The 20,558-nt window shown below is 30.8% G+C and overlaps 1 protein-coding gene across 1 annotated transcript; it reads right to left on the minus strand.

The window, feature by feature from the left end:
* Positions 1-15,896: 15,896 nt before the first annotated feature.
* LOC119684928 lies at positions 15,897-16,509 on the minus strand. The gene is made up of 2 exons (XM_038099069.1): positions 16,195-16,509; positions 15,897-16,119 (listed from the first exon to the last, which is right to left on the minus strand). The coding sequence occupies exons 1-2, from the start codon at positions 16,462-16,464 to the stop codon at positions 15,925-15,927; spliced, it is 465 nt and encodes a 154-aa protein (XP_037954997.1). The 5' UTR covers positions 16,465-16,509; the 3' UTR covers positions 15,897-15,924.
* Between the last annotated feature and the right edge of the window lie 4,049 nt (positions 16,510-20,558).

A 20,558-nucleotide genomic window follows, 5' to 3' on the forward strand; every position in this document is an offset into this window, starting at 1 on the left:
TAGTTATTGAGTACTTTACTTTAACTTATCTTCTCACCATCTTGAAAATTTTCTTCATTATCTGTAAAATAGAAACAAATTGAGCTGATTACTTTTTCTGAAAATTACTGTCCATAACCCTATCTGAAAAATTCTGATACGATTCTGATATAGTCCTCTACAACCGGAGTTGTAATATTACTTCTCCCTGAGGAAGAAATCTAACAAACTTCGAATTGCCGGCAATATTTATATAGAGGATTCTATAACAATTAAAATTAATTTATAGTTTTTTTTTTAATTAGTTTTTCAATCAAATTTCAAACAAATATATATTATTAATTTTTTTAAATTAATAATTACATTATAGATTTTAATAAATTCAATAAAAAAGTTGAGCTCACTGCATCGTCAATATCTTTTGCTACCATTATCAAACTATAACCGTTTTATATACCATGAAAATATTATTTCTTCAATGCTTTAACATTTAAGCATCGTAAATAAAATTACAAACAAAAAAAATTTTTCATCTTTTTCATTCTAGAAGCACGTGCTGTACCTACTAATTAAGGGCTTAATTTCAAGCTTTCTAATTGGCTTAACTTGCTTTACAACTTGGCTAACAATGACCCCAACAAAATTACAATATATCTGCTATGTAATACCGAATAGGTGCGTGTATACATCCAATCCTTTGCGCACAAGCCATATCATACCAGTTAGAAACGCGATCTCTAACCGTTTTGAAGGGTTCCAATAACGTAAATAATAAAGACAATAATTATTATTTATTTTTTCTTTTCATTGTCATAAAATCACTACAAATCCGCTTAAATGACAACAAATCTTAATTGTGACAAATTTTTGGTGTTGATTGAATTGAAATTATTTTTCTCAAGTCATTCTCAATCATTCTTAGATAAATATTATACACAATTCTTACCATTTAAGATGGCAAGAAGATCTTTGAAGAAATCTAACGCTAAAATTTAAACTGAACTTGCCAAAATCGATGAAATATTTTTGGCATTCTTCTGTGACACCTCGAAAAAATTACGAAATATTTTTCTATAATTTTCTAGATTTCAATTGCCAATTGTTACTCTTGTCCATGGAAAAAATTCGTAAAAAATTAGTAAAAAATTTAGTAAAATTTATGATCTTAATAAATACATATAAATAAAAAAAAGATAAAAATGAAACGCATTTAGTGTTTAACTGATTTGGACAGCATTAAGTAAACATTCGGTTTGAGATACAAAGCGTTTGAAATTTATTTGACAGAATCAATTACGACTAAATTAAATAAACAAATATAGTATTTTTAATTTATAGAGTTGTTGATGAAGCCCTTGATTAAAGTGTATTTTGACATTTTTCACAATTTTGCAATAGAATATTTTTATGGAAAAAATACAAATTAAACAAATTAATATTAATAATAATAAATTAATGGTTATTAAGAAATTAATAATAACAAACTCTTTGAGGTGCTTTATACTAACGACCTTACTAGAAAGGTAAAAATTGATCAAACTGAAGCAATAGCATTTATCCCAAAGTAGGTATAATTTTTGTGAAGTCTTCAATTATTGCTTAACGAGAAGCGCTAGCAGCGCAAATTGGTGTTTTCTCCCCAAGGACGGTGACAGAAAAAATGACCAAAAACAAAACAAATTGGCATCGCATAGCAATATTTGCTGAAAAGATCCTGAGGTTTAAAAAAATAGATCTCGTCAGAAGACAGTTGGAACAATCAGATGTATCACATTAAGATGAAGTGCAAGATTCATCACCTGAAGCAATAGCGGTGCCTGGACGCAGGACACACCGATAGAAATCATAAATGACTAATAGGGACCTTACCTCGAAGTAATACTTACGTTGTTCCGGAGTAGGGACAAGGTCTCTAGGAATGAGGAAGAGTGGTTTTAGTCCATACGAGTCAGACACTCACTTTCTGGGGTGCGTAGACATTAGAGTCGTTGCCGCAGATAAAAAAAAGTTCACTACTGGTAGAAATCTATTATTGGAAATCTTTTTAAAAATTATTATTGAATAGCTTTTTGTGACCTTAGAATAGTTACAAAATGATTTAAATATTTAATCAGGATTAAAAATCATTTCATATACTATTACAGCTTCACAAATCTTTATTTTGAAGACTGAAAAGTGTAAATCTTATAAACTACTATTACTATTGTCCATTTTCTCCAGTTGTGCATAGGGCCACAATAATTCTTCTAAATCTGACTGTATTAGATGCTTTTCTGTAGATGTCGTTCCATGTATATCGTGCTTCAACTAATTCACTTTCGACCGTTCTTCTACATGTTTTCGCTGACGCATCAAGTTTTCTCTTACCTTGTGGATTCCATGCCAATACTTGCTTCGCTATGTGATCTATCGTTTGTTTAAGGATTTGGCCTATTCTCTTACACTTTCTCATAAACTAATAAACTCTGATTAAGTACAGACACTTTCATGGAACCTATTTTTATATTCATTGCAGTTTCACAAACCTCTATCTTGTAACTCTTTGAAACCAAAAAGTTGTGGTTTTTATAAACTATTGGACATATTTTTATATTCATATGAAAACCTACGTTTATATTAATTGAATAAGTTATAGTACAAAAATAATTAATAAAGAAATCTTTAAATCTTACTCGTAGTCAAATTTTAACGAAAGCTTCATTTTAACGAAAAGCTGTATTTTATAAAAAAATCGAAAACCATTTTACTTGTCAATCTTATGAAACTGTACATATGAATTCCTTCTATAGACATATTTTTCTTCTATCAGCCTCACTTTAATGTTTTCGTATGCTAATCTGATGTGTCCACAAGTCATAAAAAGGTTCAGTCCAGACCGCCGAACTCCTTGCGAAAACTTCAAATGAATTTTTATAATAACAAATCTATAGCAAAACTTTTAAGTCTTTGCCTGACACGTTCGAGTTATAAAACGTTTGAGTTTTGTCCGATAATGACGCAGACAAACACACACCACTTGAGCTCGGACCACTTAAAGTATCTCAAAAATACTTTTCTTTTGTGTTCCCTGTAAATTTGCTAAACGCCAATGACATATCTTAAAATTTTCATGTTCTTATGCTTTTGTAAACATAAATTGTGTATCAACTACAAGAATTAAACACAAATAAATTTTGGTTTTTTTCATTTCAAATTTTTGGTATTTTAATGCTAATACTTTGTAGCAGAACGACAAGCAAAACGTTTCGACTGACTTCGACTTTATCCCGCTCAGTCTGCAAACTTCAGCAGCAAAACAGCAGACAAACAGATTACGCTACACAAATGAAGGAACGAATACGAATTAATGATCATTATCGGTAACATATTAAGTAGCTTCTTCGACGCTTTGGCTTGCTTCGAGTGCTTGAAGTGCGCTCAGGAATATGCATACCTTCATAGATACTTAAATGTAGATATTTTGTAGCTATGTAATTACGACTATATATATTTATATATGTACATTGTACATTTGTATAAAATCTTGGTCGCTTCTACATAACTCGTACCCAATTGTCAAAGTCGATGACTCTCACGTTTTAAGACAACAATAAACAATACGTCACAACTTGGCAAAGCCGTGTGTTCCAGGCTGACTTTGGTATGTCCAGCTGTATATAACATGTGACCGAAAAGTTTCCGGAAATTTTAAATAAAACGCAAAATTCTTAATCTTCATCAATATTTATTTTATCTCCTTCAAAATATGCTCCATTAGAAGCGATACACAAATGCAAACGTTTCTTCCAATCATCAAAACATTTTTTATAGGCGCTTTCCGGTATGGCTTTGAGTTCCCTCTGCGAATTCTGTTTTACGTCTTCTATGGATTCAAAACGCGTTCCTCTGAGTGGTAATTTGAGGTTGGGAAACAGGAAAAAGTCACACGGTGCAAGATCAGGTGAATACGGTGGCTGTTCGATGGTATTTATTGAATGTTTGGCCTTAAAATCGTTGATAATGTTGAACAAATTGAGGTGAATCGGAACAAGCCGGGCGTTGACACGTCGCATACACAAATTGTCCACCAAAATCAAACGAGCCATCTCACGACCGATGCCTAGCTCTCGTGCTATCTCTCTAACACTCACATGAGGATTTTTGAACACGATTTCCTTTGCCTTTTCAATGTTTTCGTCGGTGGTAGAGGTCGAAGGTCGTCCAGAACGCGGCATGTCTTCGACGGTCGTACGACAGTCCTGAAAGGCTTTGTACCACTCATAAACTTGAGTTTTCGATAAAACTGATTCCCCATAAGCCTTTTGTAGCATTCGCAACGATTCTGCACACGAAATTTCGTTCGAAAAACAAAATTTGATGCAAACTCTTTGTTCAATATTTTTTTCCATTGTTTTTTTCGCAACGCACTACTGAGGTGAACTGGTTTCAACAGCTGCCGTAAACGAACTGTCCGACAGATCGCGCTCATTTTTGGCATAGTAATTGTCCTTAATTGCTGCCAAACACTTAAAATATCGAAAAATATACAGCGCGCGAATTTTAAATGAGAATTTCCGAAAACTTTTCGGTCACAATGTAAAAAAAAATAACTTAAACATGCATGAAGATTTTTTTCATTTACGAGTATTTTTTTTAATTTTTTTTAACAAAAATCACGACAGAAAAATTGAAATCGCCATTAAATGCAAATAAAATATGCACGGTACAAATCCGAATACGAATGCGCATTCTGTAACGTTAAAACTGGTGCAGCCAAAACGAATTTGTGGAAAATTAATCTTACGCCACATAAAATCACCAGATTTGTTGCACTCTTAGTGCATTCAATGCAACAACTACAACAACAACTACAACAACAATAACTGCATGTGCATTTGTTTTTGCAATGATCAGTAAAAAGTGCAACAACCGTAAGCAAAATGGTGAAGTTAAGTTTGGACAGGCATGGACAGTCTCATAGAAATGTAGATAATCCATAGATTCAATTGAAAATTTGACGAGACTCCTTTTAAACTTTACTAAGAATATTTTAATTAATATTTGCAAGCTCTCGGAGATATATATTTTCTGACATAATTTCTAATTATGTTTGTTTCTAAATTATAATTCGACTGTTAAATCATACAAATATTAATTCACCAGAACTTAAAGAGGATTATTAGTAAGGGTCCGTACCAGTAATGCAAAATTTTTATAATTTTTAACTCCTCTCCTGTCCGCACTATAAAATTGTCATAAAATAAATTTATATAACCTTCCCACCACCCTCACAGTTCTCCTCTTCAGGAATGTGGGTATAGAATATTTCTGAGACAATACTTATCTGTCGCAAAAGGTGACTAAAGTCCATTTAATACCATCATTTTATCATTTATGACTGTTCTCCTTTCCGCACTGTAATACTGTCATAAATTTATATAAACTTCCCACCATCTTCATAGTTCTCCTCTTCGGGCTGAAGATTAGAATATTTCTGAGACAATGCTTATCTGTCGCAAAATGTGACTGAAATCCATTTAACACCATCATTTCATCCCGCACTGTAATACTGTCATAAATTTATATAACCTTCCCACCATCCTCACAGTTCTCCTCTTCGGGAATGAGGATTAGAATATTTCTGAGACATGCTTATTTATCTATCATAAAAGGAGACTTAAATTCATTAAGCACCCTTCTGCTCTGTTTTGGAGTATAACTAGTAGCAAGTTAATGCAACAACCAACCAGTAGTGAAATCTGTTACCATAGAATCAAGCTGCACATAACTTTCGTTTTCCTGAACACTGGATTGACTCTATAAGATAGTATAAAGGTGGTTATGGTTATCACACGGGAAGAGTGTTAGCGCTTATGCTTATATTTTTTGAACCGGTTACTTAATGGATTTTAGTCGCCTTTTACGATAAATATGTATTAGCTCAAAAGTATGTTAACCCTTATCCTGAAGAAGGAAACTGTTATGTACAGTGGAGAACTTTGACCCAAGGAATATCAAAAGTATAGATAAGCTACCCACCGTAACAATGACCAAGTTATATCTATAAGTAATAAATTTAATGTAAACTGTACATATAGGTAAACGTACAAAACTTGAGTGATGTCTTTGAAATTGATTTTGTAATTACATTTAATAGATTAATAAATAATGGTTTTGAAATGTCTAATGCGAATACAAAATAAAATGTACTTCAGGTTGTTATGAAAGTATGGAATGTGTTTGCATATAAATTTATTTAATTATTGATTCGTTTTACGTTTAATGACCAGCTTAAACGTTGCTCGTTCTATCAATATTTGTGAAGTACATTTCGTAGAACAACGAGTCTGCAAGCTTATCTATGCTGCAGTTTCTCAAAAAGTGTCTGGGTTTGAGTACCCATATAGGGTGAACATTTCAAACCAAATTAATGAATTAGGAGAAATTTATAATAGTAGTAGCAATAATGGCAGTGTTTTCTTTACTAAATGCAGGTTATTTAATTAAAGCTATATTGAGTCGATGCAAAGTCAACATAAACCTTAAAGAATTAATAATACATATAGTTTTCCATTGCATAATTATGGATTTCTACGTAAGTCAGATAGTGAATTTGTATAACTATAACTGGCAAAACGAAAATTTGTATAGTATTTATATTATATTTGAAATAGTTCATAAGGTGCCGTCATGCTCTGTAATATATTTTTTAAATAGAATGAAGTTATAATTCTCACATTGTTTGTATATAATATTCTATAAATAATAGTTGATTGAAAATGATACATTGAAATAAAACTATTTAATATAGTATCCATAACAAAGACTTAGAATCTCATTAAAATTTCTTTTCCCTTTTTTTTTTTTTAAACTTATTTAGCATATTGAAATTGTTAAAAAGAAAAATATTTGGTTAAGTAGATTTATAGGATTACTTATATTATATATTGTATAACCGCTAAAAACAATTAATAGATGCTGCTGCTTTCTTTACGATGTCTTCAAGTTTTAGAGTAATTGGACGATTTTTTGAGAAGTCTTGAAGTATTGGATGGTTTTCTTCAATATTTTGAAATTTTCTGAAGTCATCGTGATCTGCACTATCATCTCAACAAAAGTTTTTATCTGTGGGTAAACATAATCTGCGTTAACATATAAACAAAATGGGTCTGTCTTAAGCAAGTATTACATATCATACTAAGTGCTACACCTTGGTGTGTTGAAATGAAAATTTGTGCTGTCTTATGTGTAATAGCTATATTTGCAGAAATGACGAGCAGACCATAAAAATCAAAATATTCTTATTTTTCGTAAGATTTGCTCGTGTTTTTTCGTATGCAATCGGATTATTGTCGGTTAATATGCAAATTTCATTCTATTTTAGGGGATGAAAGCGAAAACATCGTTTAAATGCACGCGTGATTTTATTTTCTATAATGTCGGTAGTGTATGATGTGTAATAGCAAACCACGTCGCACCAAGTAGTTGCAACAAGTATAATCTGTAATACCCGCCTTAGCAAACAAAGCCTCCACTTTGCTTTGTGGCAAAAGACCTCTACGTATATTTTCTATGACTGTCTGACTTTGATCTGCACTAGGAGAGGACTATTATGTCGAAAGATCCTAACTCCATCTGATATTAGGATGTCCTCAATAGTTCACGTTCTGGGTTTTATTCATGTAGTTGAATGTCCAATGTTTAGTTCGGATCGATTAGAAGCACAAAATTCAAATATGTTCTTAACTTTAAAATGTAATTTTAAATTATTAAGTAATTTAATTATTTTTGCTGTGTAATTAAGAATCACATATGGAATGTGCACTCCATGTATTCGTACCATCAATTTATGATGAAACTTCGACAAGGTCAAGTGGTTCAAAGTTGGTTAGAAATATGCATGCAAAGAAATTTTAATGCATTTATCAAAATCAGTCAAAGTCTGAAGTTTATTTTTTTTTGTTTTTTTGATTTGTGTCGCTGCTGGAACGTCACACAATATTTCATACTTCAGCCGAAAGCAGAAATTCAGTAATGCACAAATTACTGCATCGGCTTTATGGATTATGTTGAACATAAATGCACGTGCACACATTACAAGTTGTTGCAACATCAGTAAACACGAAGCGATACAAAGGCCAAAAAAAATCATTACTTTCCATTAAGTATGCGAAATCTCAAGGATGATTAAAAGCAAAAAAGATTTGCCAAAGCGATTGCAGCAGCATAACCAGCAAAGGGATTTGACTTAACGCGCACAAACTGACGCCAAAGCAATTTAACCAAAGCGTTCAACAGTTGCGCTGTAGGGCCCTTAAAAGGAACTTCGAACCTTTGCTGTCAATTTTGCACGCCAAAGAAAAACTTTGCCACTAACAGATGAGAAATGCAACTGAAAAAGCTCAAGACAATCGCAAACAGTGCATGCATCTCGTATCTGCCACTCGTAACTGCACATAAACTCATATCTGGCAGCTCCGTACGAAATGGGCATGAATCGTGCATGACTGGAAACCAGAGACGACGACCGCAACACCAAAGAATCTCACATAAGAAAAGTGCAGGGAAAAAAGTTATTGCCGCAAACATTCCAGCGGCGTTGATTTACTCCAAGTTTAATAAGGATTCTTTGGCTTTACATTTGGAGAAGGCATAACAGCATTGGTCACAATATAAGCTGCAATAACAAAAACAACTACACAAACACACATACACACATACACCAACCATCATCATCTCCAGCACTTAATGATGCCAATTGCTGATAACAAATATTCGAATTCTGCACAAAAATATTTCGCGAAACAATAAAAATGTCGTGAATGTTGCCTTTTTGCTGCTGTGCTCTTTGTTAAGTCGCCGAAAGTACAAAATTCTTATTTGTCTTAAAAAAGCTAAAAATTTTATTATAAAAATTGTATGTACCATCAAAAGCCCGATTGAAAAAAAATTAATATGGGAACCCATTTTGGGTTCAAAGAAATTTCAGTATTTCAGTATTTTTCTACGAAATAAAATCAATTATTGCATTTGCGATTACGAATATTCACAAAAAGTGCCTCGAACTCTTCAGCGGAATTTTAAATTCCAAGCTAATAATCAACAACTTTCCAAAAATATCACATGAGAAATTATAGAATTTTTCAATAATATTAAGTGAAAAAGTTTTTCTTTAACTTCTCAACAACTTCTCGTCATAGAATTCCACAGTATGTGATAAGTTTGTTCTTTCATATGATGGAATAGTCTTATACATACCATTGAAAAGTATAATGAAAAATGTTTCGTTCATTATAGTTTTATATAAAAATCCCTATGTAATTTTGTATATTTGAAGCTGTTGAAGCTGTTTTGAGCTAGTGCACTTAAGCACTTATACTCTTTTTTAACTCGAGGTTTATTTAAAACCACTCTTTGCGCCTTGACTAGATTATTGTTTATCACTTCATCATATTAAGCAATAATTGAATTAAGATCTGCATCCTTTATCTCTATCTTGCAATCATAAAAGTATACCTAAGAGTTGAATGGTAATTCCCTTACCAATTTGATATTACTGAGAATACTAATAATTCAATTTTGAAATAATGGAAGCGTGAGAAACCACTATAATCCTTCATTATAACGATTGTTATAACGATTGTTATGTCGTAATATTTGTTATTAAAATTATTATTAAAAAGAAGGGATTGTGCACTGCGACCTAAAAGTTCCATTGTGCCCCTTACTCGGGTTAGAGTTTTTCTCCAAGTCCGATTTCTTTAATGAAAGACAGTATAGAGCCTACCTTTCCCAGTCTTGAATCTTTATGATCCATAAAATACCCTCCTAGGTGTTTCTTTCGCTTGTCCATCAGTGCCGAGCACTCCCTAAGCACATGATATGCAGTTTGTCTCTCTTCTCTACAGTATCTGCAGTCTGAGTTGGATTGAATTCCGAACTTCGATAGGTGATTATTCAATCTTCAGTGACCGATCAATAATCCCGTAATAATTCTTAGGTTGTTTTTTGAGTTATATTTATAATCCATACATTAAATTTATAAGTAACCACTTAAATTATTCCTCCATGTCACAAATTCGTTAGCGAGTCTCTCCTAAATAAAACAGTGCTAAAGCTATTGGACGATTTTCTGACAGATCATCGTGATCTGCGCTTCCATGTCAACAAACGGTCATATCTGTCTAACGGTCAACATGATCTGCGCTTTCATCTCAAGAAACTGGTCTATCTCAGGGTCATCTCCGCGCTATCATTTCAACAAAATAAATTTGTCTCAAGAGACTAACTGTCCACTTTGCTTTATGGCAAATGAGTTCTCTACGCATATACTCTGTGTTTGTCCGAATTTGATCTGTAACAGGAGGATACTCTTATTATTAGATTTTAAGTTCCTATCTGCATTTGATATTAAGTTGTTCTCATCTCATCTTATCGTTCTGAGTTTTATTCAAATAGTGAAATATCTTCCATTTTGTAACTGCTGATTATAGGTACAAAAGATCAGACATGGTCTCCAAGCTTTGATCTACTAAAAGCCAGTATCCAGTAATCATACCTCTCTATCTGTTTTAATTTTCCATATACTTTATCAAAATAAGCAACTAGGTATTAATGTTTCTCTGTCAAAATTGGTTATTTGCATAAAGGAGACCGAGGCTATTTATGTATTAATCTGTTTTTTTTTTGTCAAATTTGGTTGTTTGCATAAGGGAGAGGGAACTATCCATTAACCTAATTTTTATACAATTTTTATGTCTTTTTCTATTAACAAGCTATATTAAAAATAGATTCAGAATATTTTTATATCCTTCTCCATATATGTTATTTATTTCGTCGCATGCCAATATTGGTTTTCCCTTACTATTCCAATATTACTATTCCAATTCCCTTACTATTCTCACCAATATCTTCTTCCCTTTCTCGTGCCTCACTCCTTCTGCCTCTCGTTTTCATTCTCTCCCACTAACTTTCTTTTGTCGTCACTTTCTTCTCTCGCCCTCTATCCGTTTTTATCGAAATCTTGTGCTGTTTGGCACTAGATGGCATATGTTACACTATTACACTAACAGTAATGAATGTTAAAAGCTTATTATTTCAAAGTTCAATATCTCAAGAAATAATCTATGCTGGTAAACAACTTAATATAATTGTTTCTACTAAAATCCTTTGTCAAACTAGTATACACGGTAAATTTGAATCGTGCCTTCTTCTCCATACTGTAATTTTGTTTATATATATGATTTATTAACGGATTTATGACAATTTTTAAAATACATGGAATTCTTTTTGTTATATCATTTATGTACTCTCGATCATAATATGAAAACAAAAGCAACTTAACTATTTTTTTTCCAGTAATTTTTTTGTTACTACCCCCCTCTGTTGAGAACCTTTTAATTATGGTTAACTAAATTTCTTCCTAATCTGCTTATACCTTTGGCAATATTTCTTCGGTTCCTTTATGCATGCGGGCATAAATATTATTCTCCTCCTTTGTTTTCTGAATAAAGTTTGAGATTTTTGCATACGAGTATCTGACGTTTGTATCTGTATCTGTATCTGTCTACATGAGTTCGTACAATAAATACATGTGTTTATTGGTCAGTTTAACATATCAAAGAGGCAGTTAATGATTTATGAAAGTTTGCTAATTTCTCAACGTGTGCGGAATTTAGGCCTTAATGTTAATGTGCAGGTACGAGTTCAAATGAGCAGCATAAGACCCAGTCGAAGCCACAAAGAGTGGAAGAAGAAAAGAAGAATATAGCTCTGTTCGCCCTGCCCCTGATTAATCTTAAAATCTTAATTGATGACAAAATCCAGCGACAGTTGAAATATGTTGCGATTTTTTCTGCTAAAAAGCCTTCAGCAAATTCGGTGGAACAGAAAGAAATGAAATATATGGTAAGGATCCCAATCGAGGATCAAAACCCTGAAAACATTAATAAAACTTTTTAAAGAAGATATAGGAGAAGAGTAGCAATAACAACAAAAACAAATGTGAGCATATTACTGAAGAAAAACGAAACTGAAGCAGAAGTAAAAGCTTAAAAACAATAAGAAATGAAATGAAAAGAAAAAGAAAAGGAAGGAAAAAAAGTAAACAGAAAGAAAAAAGAAAAATGTAATAAAATAAAAATTAAACGAATTAACTAAAGCCAAAGAAACTTAACACTGCAATACAAATTGTGGCAAGCTGTGCTCATTCCTGGCTTAAGCCGGTCTTAAAGATCGTGGCTTATTTTATTTGCACTTTTGTTGCCTTTGTTGCTACGATTGTTTATTTGTTTGTTTGTTTGTTTGTTGCATTTTTATGCTTCACTTTGTTTTAGACAACTGAAGCTGTTGATGATCATAAAGTGGATAACGATGATAGAGTTGAAGTTTAAAATGGGGACGAAGTCGAAGTCGGAGTCGGAGACGAAGACGAATACAGTTCAAACACTAGTTTGAACACTGGCTGTGTCCAGTTTATGGATGTTTATAATGACAATTATCAAAGTGATGATGATCATGATGATGTTGCCGTTGCTGTTGCCGTTGAACGTCACCACTCGTGCAATTTGCATGAAAGACTTTAATGGAATGGACAACCGCTGACTGCCACGAGCAGTTTGCAGCATAGCAATTGCAACAACACCAACAACATCAACAACATTAACAACAACGGCTACAGAAATATATAAGCAAAATAAAATATAAACAAAATACTAAAAGCAAATATTTGAGTAAATAAAATGTATAAAAAGGTAAATGCAAAAAACAAAAAAAATAAAAAATAAAAATACTCGTAAAAGAAAAGAAAAAACCAAAATAAAAGTAAAACAATGAAACCGCAGAATGCAAAGTCAACCAACTTAAAATGTATTTACAAGCCCAGCGAGCGAACGTGTGGATACATTCGTTGAGATACATTTTACTGCTGTTCGCTTCGGTGTAGAGTACACAAAATTTGTTAAGTTAAATATAACAACAATAATACAATAATAACAACAACAAATATAAGTAACAAAATAAAATAAGCCATAAAGTAAGCAAAAAATCAACAAAGCTTATGGTTTCTCGGTATTAGCAACAACGTCATCATCATCATTAACATCATCCAACATCATAACGATCTTCAGTAACAATATCTTAAACAATATCTAAAACCACAACAACAACAAGAACAGCAAAAGCCAGAGTGCCTCGTACAGTTAAAGACAAAAAAAAAAACGTCGCCAGCCAAAACTTCACTTAAAGTTAAAAACAATTTTTATTTGCCAAAGACTTTAAAGAGAATCTCGTTGGGTTCGAAATTACTTCGAAAAACAAATATTAGGAAAGATCTGCAAATTGATATTTAAGTACGAACTCATTACTGCAATACTCGTGTAGCCGTTGAGACTACACTCGTAGTCTTTGTAGTCTTTGGATTTCTTTCTCAATTTTATTCATTTTTTTTTCTTTTTTTGTTTTGTTGAATTTTTTTATTTTTGCACGTACTTCCCAAGTATCTACGATTGCTTGCTAACTAATTTCCATTTGCAGTTCAAAGTATTTTAGATTCCACATAAGAATAGATTTCCAGTAATTCATCTCATATAGGAATTTTCATCAGAATTTATATGTTAATGTGAAAATTTTCCATTAATTAGAATAATTACTTAAGAGTCTACAGACTTCTTTTTTTCTCGCTTAAACTTTATTAATAACTTTGCCAACAAAACTCCTTCAATAGGGGATTAGGAGTCGGAGCTAATTACAACAGTAATTTACACCGACTTTTCTAAGATGGAATCGCAATCTATTCCACGGATCTAGGGATTAGTACATTCTACCACCTCTCCGATTTCACCTCAGTAAAAATTGTCGTTATCCTGAGAGCAGAGGTAACATGCCCTCCAAACATGGACTTTCGCGAAGACTAACTCATTATTTTTACTAATACCTATAGAAGCTAATAAAACAATATCAATAATCTGCATTTCTTCTAAAATAGTGCAAGAATCTACGCAGTCTACTAACATACTAAGCGGCGAGTACAAAGTAACTTTAGTTTAAATAGTAGAATATATAGTAGAAACTGATAAGTTAGCTAGTCTGAGCGCTTCTTCTATAGAAACTCATGTTCCAATATCTGCCTCTGTCAGCCACAGCCGAAAGCTAATTTATGACAATTTTTAAGAACAGGCAAATAAGTGGGCACAGACTTCCTCCATGAAGCAGCCAAGTCAGGGCTACATTGCCAATTTACTTCAAATGTAGAATCTATGACTTACTAAATCAGAAGTAAATACCCAAAATATGGGCAAATACAATCGAAAATGCAAAACAAAAAACAGGCGCATTGCGCCATTCTAGATGAGAGTGAGCACTTGCACAATATAATTTACAGAAATTATTACTAGATCCAATCTAATCCTCTTAAACCTAATAAAATGAACAACAGATTTTTAGCCTGAACAGGAAAATATATTGCTTTTGTGATGTATTTTTTGTTAATTATGTGGATCCATTTAATATTAGCAACCCTGTATATTGTTAAATTAAACCTCAATGCATGATTAAACTGCACTCTCTTGCTACAGTAGTTGACGACTCTAAAAGTAGTAGTGATTATAGCTACTTAGCATTTATAGCTACTGTAGTTCATTTTTGACATTTATAACTACTATAGCCAGCTGTTTCCCTCTTCGGCAACATAGTTAGGATATTCACGACGTGAGGCATGTTTGTCGTAAAAGGTGACAAAAATTCAATAGACACCATCCGATACAGTTTGGAGTATCAATAGTAGTGAGTGACTTTCCCTTGTGGAAGCTGGAATTTCACATGGGTGTCAGGGGCTTCAGAGTAACGTGGTGGCTATAGTTAAAATCTATTATTACAAGGATGAAATGACTGTATTAATTTGCTTTCATTCGATGTAAAGTTGCACTTTTCTACAGAATGCAGTGAATTAAAGAACAGCAGAGGTTTTAAATAGAACTTACTCTACCCAAAAGAAAGATATAACTTCAATTGGTACCTTTAGAGTTCCTTGAAATTCAATAAAGGAGTATATTATAGCATTATATTGATACAAGCAATTAGAGCACCGTGGTGTTAAGCCTTCATAGCAGGTAATCACGTTAAGATACTCTAGATTTCTTTACAGTTAGAAAGCTTTTTAGCATTTGAGCCTACATACTTCAATTATAAACCATTAATGAGATCTTCATGCTCAATGAGAAACTCTAGATTTATTTACAGTTAGAAAGCTTTTGAGCTTTCTCTCACATACTTCAACTGTAAGCCGTTAGTGAGATCTTCAAATTGAAACCAAAAAAAAAAACACCAGCAAAACACTTTCTTTTATGCAAAATCAGCTGTATTCTCTATCAAAAGCTGTTTAAGGATTGGACACTTTTAGCTGCAAATTGTTTTAAATTTTTGTGAAGTTAAGGAATTTGTATCAAATAATTAGCTTCTATGTTGTTGTTGTTGTTATTGTGATTTGAGTTAGTCCTATTGCGCACTTTTACTCTTTTGTGGCTGGGGGGCTTATCCCTACCCCACACTAAGCTTTAACCATACTAGAATTATTATCATTAATTTATCTTCTAACTGATGACGGAACGTAGATCAGCATATCTTCTTCTGCGTCCTGAGGTAAACTTAAGGTTTGTTAGGGTGGAATTGGACAACGTATCAACTTTTGTGAAGAATTTTAATGCTCTGTCCTTGATATATTTTTTCACTAAGTCGATCCTAAGATCTCTATGCATGTCTATTGTTCTAATATACCAAGGAATATTAATTAATCTTCTTAAAGCCAGATTTTGTACTATCTGTAATTGCTTTATGGCAGTATTTGAGACTTTGCTGTATGTTACGCATCCGTACAGAAGTGCTGGCCTATTATTAATTAATTATTATTAACTCTATTATTTGCTCAAATTATAAAAATTTCATTGGTTGAACAGTCAATTTATTTTTCACTCAAAATTCAATTAAATCAATGTTTGCATCGCTCGGATATACATAATGAACAAAAATTTCTCCATGTCTAGGTACTGGCTGCCTAAGTAAAAATTGTGAAAAATCTTCTGATAATGAAAACATTTCTCTGATATTTCTCTTATATGTGTCTTCTGGACTTTCCGGTACTTGTTCCAGAGTTACACTCAAAACAGGCTTAAAAAAAATTAAAAAGATTTTATCATCACCAACTAATTAAAAATGAATCTTGTGTATATATTATATTCTTACTAATAAATATGCATATTCCTTCAAAGATATTTGTGGAGAGACATTACAGTTAAAGGGTGGTACTTTGAATACGCAACAATCACAACATCCAATCATATATCCCAAAAACAAGTTTCTTAATTTCTTCTCGATAATATCATGATCGGAAGATTTTAATTTTGCTTTCCACTCTGTGGCTATCATTTTCTCACGATAATCTAACTTTAAGATTATACGGTCCAGCTTATACATATTATCTGAAAATTCTCTGTCGAGTAGTTGTTCACACATTTTGCAAATAAAATTTTGACTGCTCACCAAAAAAAAAAAAAAATATCTGAGATCAAACTTTTCTAGATAATAAAAAATAATTTTTTTTTAAATTTTAATCCTTTTATTTTAAAAATTCTGGCATATTTCTCAGTGAGTTCTAAGCATTTAAGCATGATTTTAAATTAAATTTCATAGTACAGTGCAGTATATAAAATGGAGTCTCTCTCACATTAATGGATATCTCTCCTAATCCCGCAATGTTTAGAACCCAATGTTAGTCTCTGTTAGTCCCCAAGTGTATGCCTTGACTTGATTAGCGTTTTCTGTTGGTAAATCTAAATTCAATCAATTTACTCTAGTTCTGTCAATTTTTGTTGCCCAATCGAACGTTTGGGCAATAAAAAAACAATAAAAATGTTAGATTACTCTTAAATCTAACATTTTTATTGTTGTGTCCTTAGGTATTTATGGTTTTCATAAATACATACGACATATGTATCAAATCACATTTTATTTGTCAAGTCATATAAAATAGCTGTTAGTTCTAATATAATCTTGCTACTCTGGCAAAATATCTAGAGTGTTATAAATTAATCTCGAGTGTTATACATATTGCTCGAGATTTACCAATCGAAAATGAAAATTGCTCTAAAAGTGCATCTCGATTGAAGAAGTTACCCCAGATTTACCAAACGAAAACTCAAGTCTTATTTTAAGGGTTTATTATTCTTAGAATGTATATTAAGGGATCTCCTCTTCTGTTAAAGGCTCTGATTAGACCCATCATAATAATATAATCAATATAACGAATCGATTTTTTATTCGAAAAAATCATGATTTCCCATTAAACAATTAGTGATAAACAGTTTTTAAAGATTTTGTTAAAAAAATATAATAATGCACACTTCTTTTTAACATTATGAAAAAATTATACAAAAATAGAATTTTAGTTAGTAAAATATTTGTTGTACAATAGAAAAATTTATAAAAAATACATTCTAACTATAAATCTTTTAGTAAACTGCACTACTTACATATATTTTCAAACTTGCAATGATGCAAACACTGCATTTCCTACTTAACTGAAATTTTAGTTTATTTTTTTGCAGACGACGTAGATGGCGCCCTTCAAACTAAGTGCTGCACTCAACTTTACTAGCACGTACATAAACCATACAAAATATGCTTAGAAACATAATAGCAACTTATGTTGCTATGTTGCTGTATACGACAACGCAATGTTGACGAAGCATAGCTACCTATCGTCAGGAAAAAATGGTAAGTCCATAATGCTTATACGATAAAAATAATTTTATTCAATAAAAATTTAAAATATTTCTTTTTTTGTGTGATGAATATTACAAAATTTATTAATTTATTATTAATATAAATAACATAAATAAAATAATATAAATATAACAATGAAATAATATAATAATATATAATACATAAAAAAATAATACGTAATTTTATATAAATTTAAAAAAATAATATGATAATATGAATAATATGAACTACATTTTTATTATACTTTTAATAGTATTAATAGAAGCATGTGCAAAACTTATATTAATGAATACATATAAAATTAAATTAATTATTAGTTTTATATTAAGTGCATTAAAATTATAAAATATAATATGTCCGATTTCTAATCTTTAAAATATTGTATAAATGACAGCAATCTTCTGTTTCTTCAGATCACAGAATAGCCTTTAACCTAATTTAACCTAAGATATATTATTAATAATATAAGAAATATAAATAATATATTAATTGCCGTAGATCCTATAAAGAACATAGGGCCACAATATAAATAATAATAATATTATAATTATGATAATATAATTATTTATATTATTAATACTATATCTTAAATTAGGTTATAGGTTATTCCGTGATCCAAAGAAATAATTATAATATTATAATTATTTATATTAAATATAATTATAATACAATATAATATAATACAATAATAAAATATATAATAATATAATACAATATAAAATTTAATACAAAAATGAATAAATTATTAAGATTATTAATATAATAATTTGATTTAAAAGAAAATCTGATTAAAGCATCTGATAAATCTAATAAGCGCAAATCATATTAAAATATGTGTAATATCTTAATATGTAATATATTAAATAAATCTAATATCTTAATAAAATATTAATATTTTTTTTATACTTTAACAAAACAAAATATTAATTTAAAATTCTCATCTTGAATTCAGTGGAAGAAAACTGGATAATAAACCATGTACACAATATGGTTTATTAGAGAGTACCATGAGAGTACCATATAAAACTTGATATTTTTGTTTACATGAATGTGTTGAGAATATAATAAAAAATAATGCAAAACTCAATCAAAATTTACTAACATTTAATTCAAAACATACTCTAAAGCTTTATTTTAAATCTGTAATGCTTAGAACGGCCTTCAAATGCATTAATAATGCGACATAATCAAGTAGACCGTATAGGCAACATTTTCAATAAAAGAACGATATTAAATGTGTGATATTTGAGAAACAAACTAAATTCTAAAAGAAACACTCCATGCTACGATCAAAATCTACGGACATTTGACAAAGACCGTGTTATTATAAGGTATAATAAATATTTGTTAACATTTTAAGAAATAAAAAGAGTTTGGGCGCTGATACTAGGATATATGTTCCGTTTAAAGTTTAAACGTTAATTGCTGCTTAAACTTTTCAAGTAATATGCACAATGATCGCTGGCAATAGACATTTTGATCTTTCAATTACTGTAATATAATTTTTCTCAGTGTTTGCGAATAAAACGATAATATATGTACGATTATCTTCAAAATATATTTTTAAGTCTTGTATTCTTTTTTAGAAAAACTAAAATCATTCCATCTGCATTTATTATAATCAACTAATATAATATATGGTATATATGATACATGATTACTTTGTGAAGCATTACTACATGTTGGGATTAATATAATGATGGATATTCTATTCTAATTTTATGATTTATACGGCCTTTGCTTGCAGTAATTTTTGTGATGTTCAATTTTCTAATTTCTTACAATACAAAAATATTATAGACAGAAACCATTTTTTAGAATCTCATACAGACTGTACTGATATCAATACGGTCTTGGAATGATCTTAAAACGTACGATAAATAATTTTATCTATATTAGAAAGATTGTACGATCTCTTGCTGCTGTACGATCTTTGCTTTTGGGTAGAGCATAAAATGGTTTAAAAATAAACTACACTCAGCAATCCTGAGCAATTAATGAATTTATCAAAGACACTCGTTGAAATCGTTATACACAGATTTTTTTTTATCCATTCACAATCGATTTGATTTTATAATATACATACGACTTTTTTGTAATTTTAATGTTTAAATCTACTTCAGGAACTGTAAAATTATTTGATAATATAAAATTGAATTAAAAATTATATTTTGCATTAAAAACTATTAAACATTTTTCCTGACCTAACTTATCATATATATGATTATTTTCTTTATATGATAAATTACAGATTTCTTGATATATATATTGATATAATTGTAATTGAATTGTAATTAGTATATATTCATTATATATTTAACATATAAATATTTTTTATCATAATTATTTATATTGCGTAATATTATATAAATTTTATAGATTACATACATATTTACGTTCTAGTTAATGTTGAGTGATGCCTAACTACTTAGGCATATATCACAGATATTGCTTGTGGTACATGTCTACTAGCGCTCGAGGAAGAGACACAGGAAGATCTGTTGTATTTAACATATGTTCAAGCTTAAGTTTTTAGGCGCCTTAATCTTTAAATCACCTAGCGATATTTTCAACATTCATATTAGCCAGATGCTTGCATTTATCAATACGAACAGCTGGTTCAAACTTTTCAATTTTAATGAGAAATATGAAATCAAAACGGCTTTCGTAACTAATTAAGAAGGATTCTATCTTTCTTCCACTTTGCATATCTAACTACCTACCTTATTAAACATTACTTTTTTTGACTTTTAAATGGATTGTAGAACTATTTATGAGTAATCAAAGAAGTTTATTTTGGTTTAAATAAAATTTTATGTTAGGAC

Source organism: Teleopsis dalmanni, chromosome 2 (genome assembly GCF_002237135.1).
Source record: "Teleopsis dalmanni isolate 2A chromosome 2, ASM223713v2, whole genome shotgun sequence".
In the NCBI taxonomy this organism is placed as follows: Eukaryota; Metazoa; Arthropoda; class Insecta; order Diptera; family Diopsidae; genus Teleopsis; species Teleopsis dalmanni.